The sequence below is a fragment of the Lytechinus variegatus genome, chromosome 2 (assembly GCF_018143015.1).
Source record: "Lytechinus variegatus isolate NC3 chromosome 2, Lvar_3.0, whole genome shotgun sequence".
Classification (NCBI taxonomy): Eukaryota; Metazoa; Echinodermata; class Echinoidea; order Temnopleuroida; family Toxopneustidae; genus Lytechinus; species Lytechinus variegatus.
In genome coordinates, this window is record NC_054741.1 from 9,098,077 (window position 1) to 9,114,316 (window position 16,240).

At 35.3% G+C, this 16,240-nt stretch overlaps 1 protein-coding gene across 1 annotated transcript in view; it reads left to right on the top strand.

The window, feature by feature from the left end:
- Positions 1–3,593: 3,593 nt before the first annotated feature.
- Positions 3,594–16,240, top strand: part of LOC121407248 (dipeptidase 1-like) — a 29,957-nt gene continuing 17,310 nt past the window's right edge. Inside the window, exons 1-2 of the mRNA XM_041598223.1 lie at positions 3,594–3,821; positions 14,801–14,936. Coding sequence (XP_041454157.1) covers positions 3,667–3,821; positions 14,801–14,936 — 291 coding nt within the window. The 5' untranslated portion in view covers positions 3,594–3,666. The remainder of the gene's footprint in view (positions 3,822–14,800; positions 14,937–16,240) is intronic.

The following is a 16,240-nucleotide window of genomic DNA, read 5'->3' on the forward strand; positions in this document are numbered from 1 at the left end:
CATTATTTATTTGTATATTTGTGGTTTCATTCTAATTTTCCTTGGAAAAGTCAAGAAGATGAGGGGGGGGTGACAAGAGGACATTCAGGAGGGGGTGTGTGGGAGATGGGGGTAGGGAAACAGGGTGTGTGGGGGTGAGAGAGATTGAAGAAAGTGTGGATGTGTATACAAATGAGGAGGGAGTGTGTGTGTGTGTGAGAGAGAGAGAGAGAGAAGATGGCTGGGTGTTAGAGGAATGAGAGAGGAAAATAAAATGAAAACAAAGAAAAAAACAGAAGGGAAATAATTAAAAGGAAAGAAAGGGGTAAATTAGGGTCTTAACTTACAAGCCTTAATTAACCCCCCCCCCCCCCACATTAAAAATAAGAATCGGATGCAATTTTTCTGTGGGGCAAAAGTCCTTTGCATCTCCCTCCAAGAAAAATGAATAGAACAGGAAGAGAAAGTTGAGAAAAATAAGAAAATGATAAAGGTTACGAAAGCCATTCGTACCCCTCTCCCCCTACCGACAAGAAAACACATAACTGATTGCGCACGCGACCTGCAGCAAGTGATCATAAAACGGGTTCATGTCAATAGGTTTTCATTCAATTTATAAATCGAACGAAGTTATCATTTTCTTAGTTTACGTTCGGTCACCTAGATGGAATAGACACCGTCTTACGACTTTGCCTCCCTGAACTGCAACAAAATTATGACCAAACGTGTAAAGACAGAAGTTTATATTTGCTCGCTCGCCGAAATGAAAGCAAAAGACTTCTTGTACTAAACATAGTCGGGAGTGCCCCAACCTGGAGCACGTCTTCATACTGAAAATATTGACAGACAAATATTATTTTTGTTGCGCTCGGTCGCTGATTATTTTTTTTTAAGTTAGCGTTGATAAACTTTGGGTGGAGGATATATCCCCTCAATTATTTTATAGAGAGTGAAAATCGACTAATTTGATCCCCTTATGATCGAGTGTCTTTTTCTTCTGAAATATGCAATGGAATAATCCACCGTAAAACACAAAAAAAGACTCAATGAATAAACGTTAAATATTACGCCCCTAACTGCTGTAATCCGCATAACCAAATCTGCAACCTTAGATGATGTGACGAATAAAAAAATGCTATCAACGATTTTCGGTGTATATTCCAGAAAAGGAAACCCCCTTTTCCCAAAAGACATTGGCGATGCCTGGGTCCCTGAAACAAGACCCTTTTCGACGCCTTTCTTGGACTTGAATGCGAAGCAGGCCTTCGTTGAAAATGTCATAGCCACGCCCTTTTATACGAAATCTATTGTACACAGAGGAACAATCAGGAACCCTTTGGGGGAGTTAACGCGATATATTGAGGGGTCCCTTGCAGAAAGAGTTTCGATCAAACGAAACACGAACAAATCAAACTTCGCTTGATTATCAACCAATGAGACGTGCGTGTTGGGGACTTGTACTTCATTCTTTTTAGTCGCGTTTAAACCCATCTCTTTTTGCAACGGGCCCCATGCGTATTATAGACGTATCGTAAATATTAAGAAGATAACCGAGAGGCGTTGAATAAAACCCAAAACAAACAAACAAAACTAGGTCGATCGAGCAGGGGCGGATCCAGCTTTCACCAATAATTGGGGGGCGAATTTTTTTCACTCATGCATATTTCCTGTCGGCCGCCAAAAGTTGATTTTGTTTTTTCTTTGAAGGGGTGTACTAACAGTCACCTCTTAGCTATATATAAAAAACATGAAAATGTAATAAGCTCATAAGCCCTATTTTAATAGTGCGAGCGCGAAGCGCGTGCAAAAATTTTGGATATTCAATGCATTTTGTCCTGAAAAATTTAATATTCTGGGCAATGTTTGTGATCCTGAACAAGATGCGTATGTAACATGGAGATGTATTACTAGTTTGCGTTATTAGTATATATCTCTATGGTATGTAATTACTGCGAGCGCGAGCAGAAATTTTTGATATTCTAATCTGAAAATGGGTAATCTAAACATGCCTTCTGGTCTAATCGAAAAGGGATCTGTTGAGGAATGTTTGCAGTTAGCCATGAAGGCGATACATATTTCAACAATCATATAATGCGAGCGCGAAGCGCGAGCCGAATTTTTTGACATTACGACCTAAAAGATTGACATAAACACTTTTTGCAATCATGAACAGGATAGGTATATAACTAAACAATGCGAGGGCGAAGCGCAAGTGGAAAAAAAGAGAGTTAGACTTAAAAGCGGGACACTCTATTCATGTTTTGTAATTCATGAAAAGGATGGGTTATTGGGTATCTTCCTAACATTAATAATGCGAGCGCGAGCAGAAAATTTTTGATATTCTGATCTGAAAATGGGTAATCTAAACATGCCTTAAATAATAATTAAAAAAAAGCTGCCAATCTCAAAAAACATGCGTGCGCGTGTTTTATATTTAGACCTATGATTAAGACCTAGAATCTGGGCATTCTGAATACATTTTTTATCACGAAAATCACTAAAGCGAGCGGGAGAAGAAAATATTTGATATACCGATCTGAAAAGGGGTAAAGTTTAGCACTAATTTAAGCACTGTTAGGGGAAATTGTGAAGTGGATAGAGATCGCACTTAATAAAGGATGCGAGCGTACGGCGCGTTTTCATTATTATTATTTTGACCTAGGACTGGGACTGTCATCACAATGAAAGATGGTGACGATCTTCATCTTACTCTTCCTTAGCGCGAGATAATGCTTGTCGATATTCCCTTCGGAAAAAATGGCAATTTAATTATTAGGAATTCATGATGTTACTATCTTATTTATGAATGTGATAAACCTAATGAGATCCGGAAATTGATGATATTAATCCTGGAAACTGGATATTTTAAGCGCTTTTGTTATTGTATAAACTGTCATGAAAAGGAAATTTTAAGTAGTTTCTTATTAGATTACTACAGTATAGGTAATGATTACTCACCAATGAAAATGCGAGTGCACAGCGTTAACTGAAAGGTTTTGACAATCAACCCTGAAAAGGGATATTTTGAGAACTCCATGTAATACCCGAAAAGAAGAGGTACTTGACAAATTAAATAACGCGAGCGCGCAACGCGAACTGTAAATGTTGATGTATCAATAAAACTGACATTTTACAGAGCACTTTCCGAAAATCAATTTGTAAATCAAACAAAATAATGAAAGCTCGATGTCCGAGCTGAAATATGTTTTGTAAATTGACTTCAAAACTTGATTTAAGCCTCATATCAGTCTATTTATTGAGCAAGATAATTATTTATCTCAATGTAGAAGCGCGAGCGAAAATTTTATACAGTGACATGAAATATATATATATTTTTTAAACTGTACAAGTCTACCCCTCACCTTATTTTATTCGCTGGTCTTACTCCTCTGTTTTCCCTCTTCTCCTCTCTTCTCCTTTCTTTTCTTTCTTTTCCTTTCTACCCCCCTTTTTTCATTTTTTTGCTCCGCCAATAGGGGGGGGGGAGGCGGCCCCTCGCCCCCCCTCCCCCTGGATCCGCCTATGTGATCAGTTAACTTGCATCCGCCGTGGCAAAGTTAGGCATACACGCCTATCATCAATCGATCAGGAAGTTTTGCAGATATTTGAATTTGCTTCTGATTAGCTTAAGAGTTTCAGACTACCAAGGTTCTACGCCGGCCCTCATCAAATTCCTCATCGTCAACCATGGATCGTAGTCGTTTGATATTTATTTTTGTAGGAGTGGGGATTTTGGCTGCCATCATTGTTGCCATTGCCGTGCCCGTGTCACTGAACAACAAGAGTAAGAGATCTCCGGAATTGGCAAGACAATATATGCGGGAAACTCCTTTGATAGACGGGTAGGTCAAGGATGTGCTAGGAATTGAGAGTGTTGATCTGTTTTCCAAGCTCTTGCATTTATTTTTCTTCATTACTGTTATATCGATAGTTGTTATACTTCTGATTCACTTTCACTTTACCTCACTTCATCCGACGTTTAACGTAGGCTCATCCAGGAGGGGAACCTAAGCGGCTGCTCCCCGCCCGCCCCCCCCCCCCCTTATTGGCGGCGAAAAAAAATAAAGGAAAGAAGAAAAGGGGAAGGAGAGGAGAATTCAATTAGAAACATGTAAGAGGATGAATAAATGTGGATAAAAGAGGGGAGGGAAATAATCAGAAATCAGAAAACCTTAATTTACATATAAAAAATGAATAAACAAAATAATAAATTTCGATATCGCTTTGCGCTTGCATTGCCTGTGCATGGAGTAATGATAATCTGCTCAAGAGAATAGCATGGGGTCTAAAATATTCAGTTTTCAATTCAGTAAATATGCAGAAATTACTTTGCTCAGAGTTTTCATTATTATTTTTAGCGAGATTCACATCATGTTCACGATTATAATTACAGAAAGTGCTGAAAACAAAAAAGAGCATTATTTGATTGGATTATAACAATTAATATGATGACTCGTATGATTAATTAGATACGTATCCTCGCTCACAAAATAGTCCTTAACATGTTCCCTTTCAGGCATTATATCAAAATTATATATTCTTAAGCTCATGCTCTTTGTGCGTTTTAATTGTTTAGTCAGATCCTTTATGTGATATCCTCTTAATCATGATTTTGAAAAGTAAGAGCTCCTAACATGCTTGTAAAACAAGATTTTAAAAAAGACAAAATGTTTGAAAATTGACTTAAAAAGCTAGGTTTTGGTCTAATTTTGAATATTTCTACTGATGGAGGATTTCTAATTTCAAATGGCAAGTTATCCCACAATTTTCTGTAACGTCCCCTTTAGAGTATGTTTTTTGTTTTACAGGTGGGGATTTGAAGAAGCAAAGAATCATTTGAGAATAATGATTAGAATCGCACAAGCTGTGAGTGCGATTGTTGACTTCGTTTTGTAAAAGCTCAGAAATATAATTGGGGACTTGGTCAATTAATGCCTTGTTATACATTAACGAAATCTTGAATGATTTTTTTAACTGGAAGTCAGAGCAGATCTCTTAAGATAGGGGCGATGATGATCATTGAAAACCAATACATAGGTTGACCGCAAAATTGGCGGAAGCTGGATCCAGATCTCGTCATATTTAACTGGCGATCATAAACTCCGTCTATAATCTCGCGATCTCTTTCTTCGATTTTACGATAATCATGATAATGTGGTCAATCAAGCTCTATTGCTATATTTGCTCGAGTTTATAAATCACCCCGCTATCTCCCACTGATGAACCAAATCTCAACATTATTAGTGTAATAAAGACGCAATTAAAAGATAATAGTCTAGTGGGTATATATCATTCGCTTTTTTGTATCTATGAATTAGCCTACCCCCCCCCAAAAAAAAAAGATAATATAAAATACAGTTTATGATTCAACCTTCAACAGAGACGTGACTTATTTTCAATGAATTTCTTTTTAATCTGCCAGAGGGTGCCAGGATATTTCAATAGGGGGGAAAATGACCTAATAAATACTTAATCATATATATATATATATATATATATATATAAATTTATATAAAACCAAATAACGTCGTACGTTTTTCAATTGAATTATAGGGTCATATATGGCACAACCTTATTTTCATTATCATTTAATTATTTTTATTTTTTCTCCTTGTTTTCTCACTGTACTTGAAAATGAAAGAAGTTAGTCGCCTCCTGCCATCCTCCCATCTCTACTGGCCGCCCCTGCTCTCTGGGTACGATTTGTTAACCAGTTATCAAAATAATACTCGTAAAACAGAAGAGGTGCTGGTGGCGTTACATTCTTTCTATATTCTTAAATTATTAAATGGGCAAATAAATGCCCTAAGTACTCAGCCAACGCTGGAGAACACGATGTCCACACAACTATTGCATGGTTAAAATTTTGCCAAATTGATTTTGGGTAATCAGCTTGCTAGGTGGGTGTGTAAATTGACCATCAGTTAGCAATCCATCAAAGTTTACCCAACTCAATAATTGCCCAAATTAACAGTTGACTATATTTCCACATCGTCCCATTTCCAAACTAAAAAAAACTGCACCACGATAAGGCAAAAGCTGGGTTTTCCAATTAAATCTGGTTATATCATTTAATTTGCTTTTAACTTATTTGATTATACGGTTATCTTAAAGTTTAACTAATTACACAAGTATAAATTATTACATAAATCATATTGTTATGACCACGCCCCAGCCAACAGCTATACCACCGGCTTTCATTCTTACACACCATTACTGAGCATAATATTATGTTCCGTTAGGTACTGGATACTACGAATTATTAAAAATTTAGACTTTTAAAGACTTGTATAATTTTCAGCTCGAACAAAGTGTAGAAGCTAAATAGTATATAAGCAAATATTATTCGATTTAGTCTATTTTCACTCTCCAGAAAGTTCTTTCATTTTCCACTTAACATTCACCAAAAATATCTTCTTCTTTTTTTCAGGTCGGGAAGTGTGTAACTCTTTTCAAATCATATTAAAGAAATCAATTCAATAGGCATTTAAAAAAGAATATTCGAAATATTTCTATAGGTTGATTTATTCCACACAATTGTATCTTTTTGCTACTGTACAATGTTCATTAGTTTGATGTTGTTCTTTATTCAACTCTTTTCACAAGGGACACAACATTACACCTTTAATAGTTTTTTTTGTTGGCTTTTAATAATCATCGATCTACTTGTATAGACAAAATTATGATTCTCTATTATTTTGAATATAATTATGTTTGCTACAGCATTTCAGCGCGCATGGCACAATCTTCTTTACAGGAAAATATAATTAAAGCAAGTACAGGAAAGTTTAATTAAAGCAAGCGGCTTTCGCCAGTTTCATAATGTGACAAGCGAATAGGATATATCATGTACCTTAAAAGCATAAAATAGAATGTGTCATCACCTTGTTTCCTCATTTTACAACTAGGAATATATTGGACAGGTTGTTGGATATCATGCATGGTTTCAGAGAATTCATGCATATATAGGCCTATAAAAGAAACCTAATATTTCAAAGGGTTTGTCATTGAGTCCCTAAGCAATAATTTCCTTCATTTAATATCGGCTTCGTTGCATTTGGATACTTAGGTATTGGATACTATAATTTCATTTTGTAAAATATGACAAAGGCCATATATGCACATTCTTTCCATTCTTCTTTTATTTTGCTATTGTTTGTTATTTATCATATAACGACGTTTTCTCTTGATGTTTTTTATGTGTTAGAACCTATCAGTTCTTCACTCTCCCTTACCTTTATTAGCCAATTTTCTATTTATATTCATATTATGCTCTATTTTCTCATTTCAATAATCATGTACACAACTTTATTTCAATTCTGAGTCATCCCTGATTTGTGTGTTAGTTATATACATCGATAATACTGTAATAGATATGCCCCCTTGGGGTCAATACTACTGTGACCGCGTTCATACGTTCAAAGTTCAAATTCAGGGTTATACTCGTTATCGTCCTGGCTGGATGCATCTTCGGGCCTAAAAATATGTGCGATGAGACACCTACTAGACTATTATATTCTTACTTTTGTTATCAATCTATACTGCTGCTGCTGATAATAATAATGACGATGACAAAGACACCAATGGTGATGATGACGATGATGACTGATTAGTAGTATAATAAATTATAATGCTAATAATAACAGTAATAATGATAATACAAATAATTTTTATAACAGTAATTATAATAATGATTATGATAATGATAGGTTGTTGTTGTTATTTTAAATAGGCAAACTAGTCAGTTTTGACTATTGTTGCCTTGCTTACTTTGCTTTCCTTTTTTAAAACTATAATTACTTTGATGGAAAAAAGAAACTTTCAGTTAGGAAAACTAAGGAAAAAAAGGGTTCTCAGGAAATCGTGCAAGACCATCTCTCCTATCCTATATTAAAACGCTATCCTGACAAGCCCGCTCGAGGTGCATTTCGAGGGGTGTCTCAGGCCCGGGGGGGGGCACTTCCATTCACGAGTGGATACCATGCGCGACCATGGGGTCTCGAAAAGCACCCTAAATATGTAATTTCTATATTCCGAAAATGCACCCCTTAACAAGTATTGGCGTGTGAAACCCTACCCTTTACAAGTATTGGAAACAAAACAATACTCTTGGCAAATATTTCCTGAAATGAACCCCTAAACAAGTACAGGAATGTTTTATTGTTACGGGTCATTCGGTCGTCGGCTTTACCTTACTTGGTTTAGTACGACCCCACCGTCTACAACTCGCGCAAATCGGACTCTAAACACAAAGTGTTGGGGCAAAAAGGACATCCTTTATAAAACATTTTAATTTTGTTTTATCATCCCCGCAAATTCGACCCTAAACACGTATTTTTCCTAGCGAAATAGATACCCTTTTTTCATTATTTTTGTGTTTTTGACACCCTTATCACGTTACGTACGTAACGTGCCCTATCGTGAAAAAGACATCCTTTTTACGTGTTTTTTTGGTCGCGCATGGTATCCACTCGTCAATGTAAGTGGCTCCCCGGGGTCTCAGGAGTACAATGATTATGATAATAGTAAAAATAGTCTAATACCCATGATGATGAATTTCGTGCATCAAGTCACTAAAAAATAACAAATGATTTGTGTTGCATAATTTTGTCTACTGTTTCGCCAGTGAAACACAACACAGTATATTATTACTTCTTCACTATTCTATTTCGTTTTTATATTTTTCTTCATTGTTTTTCTCCCATCAACAGGTGTTTGGGGGAGGGGTATATTAATCATTGTCACTAAGTAGGAAAACTAGTATTTTCATATGAAAAAACACTGTAGTTTCTCCATATGAATAAAATTATAGTCTAATTTGTATTTTAAGACTAATAACACACAGTTAATGACAGACCACACATGGTGCTGGATTTGTATCAATATCAATATTATCAAAGATCGTAAGTGATCTATGCAAATCTCTCAAATGTTCTTATTCCATTTTTTTACAAAGTCTATCCATTTTATTAGACTCTTCCAAAATATTGAATGGCTCATTTTGCAGATAGTTTCTGTAAAATAATGTAAGCTATAACCTACATTATAAAATGGGCATCCCGTGAATATCGCAATAAATGTGGAAGTATTTGAAGTGACATAATAGGTGATTGATAGGTGATTGTGATTGACTATAACATTTCTTATGAAATTCATGATTAGTTTGCAATGTAACATTTTTGCAAATTGAATTTCTTTAATGTCAAATATAGCTAAGAATGCAGCTCCGGATAAGTGTATTATTATAATGCAACCGTTAAAATAGTATCATCCATCTACACAATTTGAAGTGGAATTTCTTTTGAGATGGCGGCTGAGAGTGAAAGATTTGGTCAATGCCGAGCAAGAGGAGGAAAAAAAATCTTGTATATAGATACAAAGTATTAACAGTCAATAAAATGTGTATAACACCTTTGTGATATATTTGACTTACTATGTTTACTCAAAGACCATTTTATATACTGAGTAGATTTCTTAAGGTTTTTGTGAATACGCCCCTTGAGAATTGAATCATATACGCACACAAGGCCAAACAATAGTCTGAATACGGATGTTTTACTATTTTTGTTATTTAAAGACATATCAAATATATACTATTTGTCTTTCAGTCCAAAGGGAAATGCAGGCACGAATGCCATCGAGTCTGGGTCGAGCATATGGGAGGACAGTATGTGAGAGGGCTCTAAAAGGAACATTTTTCTTTTTCGTTTTATGTTTTTTTATTACTTAGAATAGTAATACGATTATATTTTTTCCCCAATGGTACTATGTTTGATTCTTTCAATAAAAATCAAAATTCAAAAAAGGAACATTTTTCTAATTTTGAGTCATCAGTCAATGTAAAGGACAAGTCCATACCGACAAAGAGCTGCTTTGAATAGAAAGAAAAAATCAGACAAGCATAACGCTGAAAATTTCATCAAAATCCGATCTAAAATAGGAAAGTAATGACATTTTAAAGTTTTGCTTGATTTCCAAAACGGTTAGTTATATGCACATTCTGTTCAGTATATATACAAATGAGAGGACCGATGGCAGCACCCACTCACTACTTCTTTTGTATTTTATTATGTGAAATGAAGTATTTTAATTTTCTCCTCATTGCCATGTGAAAAAAAACATTCCTCCCTGAACATGTGGGATTCCATTGTTTTAACATTTTGTGGTTAAAACAAGAGAGTCCTTTTTGTGAAATTCTATAAAAATTGAAATATTGTATAATTAAAAAAAGTAAAAGTGAGTGAGTGACATCACCGACTCTCTCATTTGCAAATCATTGAATTGTTCATATAACTATTTTGTGAAAAATAAGCGAAACTTTAAAATGTCATAACTTTCTTATTTTACATCCGAATTTGATGAAATTTTCAGCGTTATTCTTGTTTGATTTTTTAATCTATTTATTCAAATAAACTTTTTTCTGGGGTGGACTTGACCTTTAGGAACACATTAACGGTTATACATGTAATAATATGGTTGATAACAGACTATCCGTTTGCGATAAAAAAAAAAAAAACGTTAGAATGTTCTATAAATAGCCTTTATAACATAAATTGTGCACATGGCATTTCAGGTAAATAGAGAAAAGGAAAGTAAGAAAGATGAATAAAATCTTAATTAGGCACGGTCTGTATCAATGATTTTATCAGAAGTCTATATAAGCACTCTACAATAATGCGCGTAATTAATACCACAATTACCTCACCTGGGTTGAGTGCAGCAAACACCGACTCGATCATGTTTGTTTTTAACCCAGAGACGAGAGTCAAAGCCCTTTTACGATGCCTCTAGCATGTCTAGACATCCGTGTCGTTTAAAAAATTTGGTAATATAATGAGGCTATAAAATTCGCAACTAGTAGATCCATCGATCATGTAAATACATTTTAAAAAATAATTCATAGAAATTACGGAATATCGATATCATCGGATTTGAACTATACAAGTTTTCCCAAAAAGACATTCCTTCTATTTTAAACGACAAAATAATAATATGTTAAATTACAGAAAACAGAGGAGTAACCGTTTTACAGGATGTTTATGCATTTCTAGGGCTTTTATATTTGTTCTAACATATCTAGAGGGTCTGAATACACATAGTGTGTGCTAGGATAAATAGATTTAGGGCTTGTTTTGGAAAAAAAACTTAGGCACATTTTTACAGACTTTCAGTTTCGCCTCTAGTAACAGATGATGATGAAAAGCCGATAAAATAGGTCTATTTGCGGTGTATATAGCAAGTCTCCTTCTTTAAATCATTATTTCTGCGTCGTTGATAATCGGGAATAATCTCATTCCTCCGAAGTTATACAACGAAAGACGCACTGTCCTTTTCTTATCATATAACTGCAAATACGCTCTACTGATGAGTATTTTAGTCGAGAGTTTTGGCAACAGCTGCACAGACGCTTAATGGAACGTAGAGAATCTATTGCCAAATGCACTTCATGACAACGAAGGCTTTGTCGAGGGTTGGTAAATCAAACAGCAGTTTCGTCCTTGGCTCTGGACAGACGACACTGTTGATTTTTGTCAGCTCCGAAACGTCGGACAAAAGTGCTCTTCCGATTAACCAATTTTCGACAAAGACCTCCGAGATATTAATTGTTTTGTCATTGATTTTACTTGCAGTTTCAATACATTTGTTGCCTGCTGGGGTAGAATCTACGTCGCAGTGTGATAACTCCTGAATAAAGTTTTATTTTGTGGTAAATAAGAGAATGAGGGGGTGCAAGGAATAAAAGAGAATGCATTACAGTACTACAAGAAGCTTAACACAAAAAGTGCATTTTAGTTTCATGATTTGGGAGCGTGCCATAATATTGTCAGTTGAGATTTACCATGACATGATATCCCATTAAGGAACAATAAACACGGGGATATAAAGATGACACTTCTGTTCTGGTTTATGATGATAGAAGTGATAACCCCCATTGATTTATGATAGAGAAGAGAGCCTCATTGAGATCAAGGGTTTGTTTTATCAACTAATAAAATAACCACATTAACCAAGTGGGGTGTCGTTGTCTAGTGGTTATGAATCTCGTCTTTCAATCTGAGGGACATGGGTCCAATTCCAAGTCATGGCGTGTTTTCCTTCTGCAAGAATGTTATGCACATTATGCTGCACTCAACCGAAAACATTCATGCTTTCTCAGTAATGAGGGGGAAAAATAATCATAATTTACTTTGGAGGAACCTAGGAAATCAAGCATAACGCTGAAAAATAAATGATCAAAATCGGATGAAACATAAAAAGATTCGCTTATATTTGCACGGTACACGTTGTGCACAACACTCTAAATTACAGGGATGTTAAATAAATCCAGTTGGTCCGTAGTTCAATCGGATTTGGGATTTAGTTTTAATCCTCAAGACTTATTTTCGAATCTCAAAGGATTAAATTCGAATCCCTAGAGATTTGAAAATATTTTTTTTAATTCAAACGTAAATCCCAAATTCGATTGGTACCTATATGTCCACCTTGATTTTTTAAATCACTTTAGAGTGTATGGAAATTAGAGAGACGATGATGTCACGAACTCACGGTTTATTTTTTCAACTTTGGACAGTTGAGTGTATTCTATATCTGTTCTTCCAAAATGAGTAATGAAAATCATGGTAATCATCATAATGAATTTGATAATCTATCAAATCGAAGACAAGTATACACACTTCGGATTACAAAGACGAGAAAGGGTGAAACTATTTGAATAAGCCTCACTATTACTGACGTGTCAGTCTGATATAATGATGATCATTTGGCTGTATGCCTATGATCAAGTACTTATTAATCACAAAAACAATAATTAATCTTCGTTGATGAAAATTATCTGCATTATTCAAGGTGTATATGTTCTTCATCGTTTATAAGACGAGACAGTGTAGAAGAATAGAGAAGAGAATAACAACTCAACTCATCCAATGCAGCCTTTGAAATTCCAGTAAAGGTGCTTTTTATGTTTAATTGTCGCTATTTTAATCTTGTTTCTGTCTTTTATTATGGGTAACTGAGGAATGGTTTGTCAGACGGACAGTTTTAGATTCAAAGTCACCTGCAATGATTTGAAATATTTTTCTTAATATGTTACGATTTTCCTTTATTTCAAAATGACAACATCCGTATCGTATCGCATTTCTCCCTACACTATGAATATTTTTCATCATCGGATGTATATCGATATAGTAGGTGTAGGCGGAAGGACGACAGAAAGATTAAAGGTATTGTTTAACTTTGTGAACAGCCGATTTAACAAAATTCTCAAACCAAGATGAAACATGTGTACAAGTGCATGTATTAGAACTAATAAACCCTGAAAACAACCATTATTGAGAATGAAAAGCTAAAACTACAAGGCAAACCCCGATTGTGTAAATAGGCGTCTTATAGACGCCTATATAGTACACATAAGTGTATGAGATGAAATTAAGATGGTGTTTCCGATCACTTTAATTTTTGAAGCACTAAATAATGATTTTTAACGCAATTTTCTCTGGGCTTCATTTTTGTAACATATCACAGACACAAAAAGTTACAAGTGTGAGCTTCTAGCTCAGATTTTTTAAAAGTCAAACCAATGTTAACCAATCACTTTAACTCATTTTTTCTCTCATTTAAATAGAGGGAGTGTAAAATGACAAGACCCAGGCTTCTCTATATCACACACTATCCCCACCCCTCCCCCACTCTTCTCCTGTATTTACCCCTTCCAAATGCAACTCAAAATAGCCATGATATAGCGGTGACACGACATTTTTTTTTTCCTGCGACAATAATATTGCTCATGGCCTATACGGGATCAAATGAAAATGGTACCTGAATGTACTTGGAGGATACCTCTATCTAGACATATCATGTGACTAATGATTAAATATCCATATTTTAAACAATTCAACTTTACAAAAGTGGGACATTTTTTCTGACTCACTCTGTATAATTTCGTCTAAGACGTAGGGTTAGGGTTGCAATAGGGTTAGGTTGTGGGTCAGGTTTAGGGTAGGATATAGTGTTAAACCCAGTGTTGAGTGTGTCATTCCATTAGTGTGTGGTATGTAGAGCCGAGAAATTGTCGCCGGAGCAAATGTCGTGGAACCGATATTGCATAGGGCCTACCATGAGGAAAGTAACCCTCAATAAAGCATGTTACGTGGCACGAACAAGGAAATTTAATCATTCTTATTTCTAAAGAGGCCTGAACATGATACCCAAGTTATGTATGTAATTGAAGTTAAATTGCACCCTATAAATGGCGTAATCTGTACAGCCAATTATCAACCATAAATGGCACAATAAAAAGGCTACCCTAAGGGGCGATTGCCAGTGAGTGGTACTGAAAACGCACCCCCCCCCCCCGAAAAAAAAAACATTCACAAACGACGCATGGGCGCCCGCAACGGACCCCTGTATCCAATCATGGACCTATAGGTCCAATATCAATAATCTTTAGTTGCTATTGGAAAAGTGCAGCTTGGCAAATGCTACTATGCATGATTGATTTGAGATGTTTGCTTGACATGCTTGAAAAACAAGTGGTATAAATTTTCTAGATCAAACCTTACAGGTTGGTTGCTAAAGTTATGTTATACCTAGCAACTGATGCTGCATTACAGAAGCTCAGTTTTGTACCTTCTGATAAAAAATATTTACCAGTGATCAGCTGAATTCAAAGCTTGTGTCATTTTCTGAACAATTATTCTGTCTTTTTTTCTTTTGGCGAAGATCGCCTATAATAGGATTAAAAACAAAGACTTCACAATATGATATAATATATATTTTAATGCTTTCTGGTTAAGTCTTTTCTCATATTTGTCCTTTTCTGCAGGCACAATGATTTACCATATCAATTTAAGAAAGGCATAAACAATCAGCTTCAAACAGTAAACTTGAATGAGCGACCTCCATGGGATCCTACACATACCGATATCCCAAGACTTAGGGATGGATTAGTCGGGGCTCAGGTAAAATGTCTTATTATTTATTTTCATGATTACATCGTCACCGCCAATGCCATCATCGTCACTGTCATGACTATCATCATCGTTCCCGTGATGACCATTATCATCACCATCGTCGTCATCATCGTCATCATCATCATCATCATCATCATCGTCATCATGACCATTATCATCACCAATTCCACCATCATGATAACCACCATATCACCATCATTACCACCATCGTCATCATAATCTTCTTCTTCATTATCGTTATCATTATCATCATCATCATCATTGTCATCACCACCACCACCACCACCATTATCACCATCATCAACATCATTATTGTCATCATTATCACCATCATCATCATGCATCACGAAATGTGTAAGATAATCACTGATGCAACAAGGGAGGCACCATTCACACATGTATGAAATAATTATGAATGATGATTTCATGTAATAATATAATAAAAAGAATAGTTTAGAGATGCGAGCTAAGTGGATATCGCAATTCGCTGTATCACATTTCCCCTTTAGGTTGTGTTTATAACATTGTATGTACTCGAGTGTAAGTCCATGTACTAGATTTACTCCCTTAATGAGGATGGAACCCTCAAAAGTGACCTTGAGAGAAAGTCTGATAATCAAATAATAAGATCATTAAGGTTTGACGAAACTTTTTTTTTTTACAAACTATAATTTAGAAAGATACGAGCAATGTGAATCTCGAGATCGCTCATGCTATATGGAGATCCTCCCATTGGCTATTATCATAATGATCCGAACAATGTATATTTTGTCACACATGTGAAAAATTGTCCTATATCGAATCCCATAAATATCTTTTGGCTCATTGTAATCACGGAGTTAATTATGTATATATTCCTATGTTCTAACGATAGCATATGCATATATCCCTATGTTCTAATGATAGCATATGTATATATCCCAATGTTCTAATGATAGCATTTTATTCTTCATCTATCACTGTTAAATCTGCATCTTTTTGTATATTCTTTACTGACCTGGATGGAGGTAAAGGGGTGTGGGAAAGAAGACCTGTGGGTCATGGTAATTCAGTTAACTTTTTTCAAACCCAGGAAGCCCCTTCATCTCTATTCCAGGTCCTTTGTACTATGTCACGTATGTCCTATTGTTTATGTAATTTCTACGCTACTATATATAATTTATGTATTTTGAAATGCCGAATAAATAATAATGATAATAATAGTAATCCCATAAAAACAGCACATGGGGTGCGCGTTTCACTCAAAAAATAACCGTAAACTTTATCCGATAGTTACCATAGGAACCGTGCTT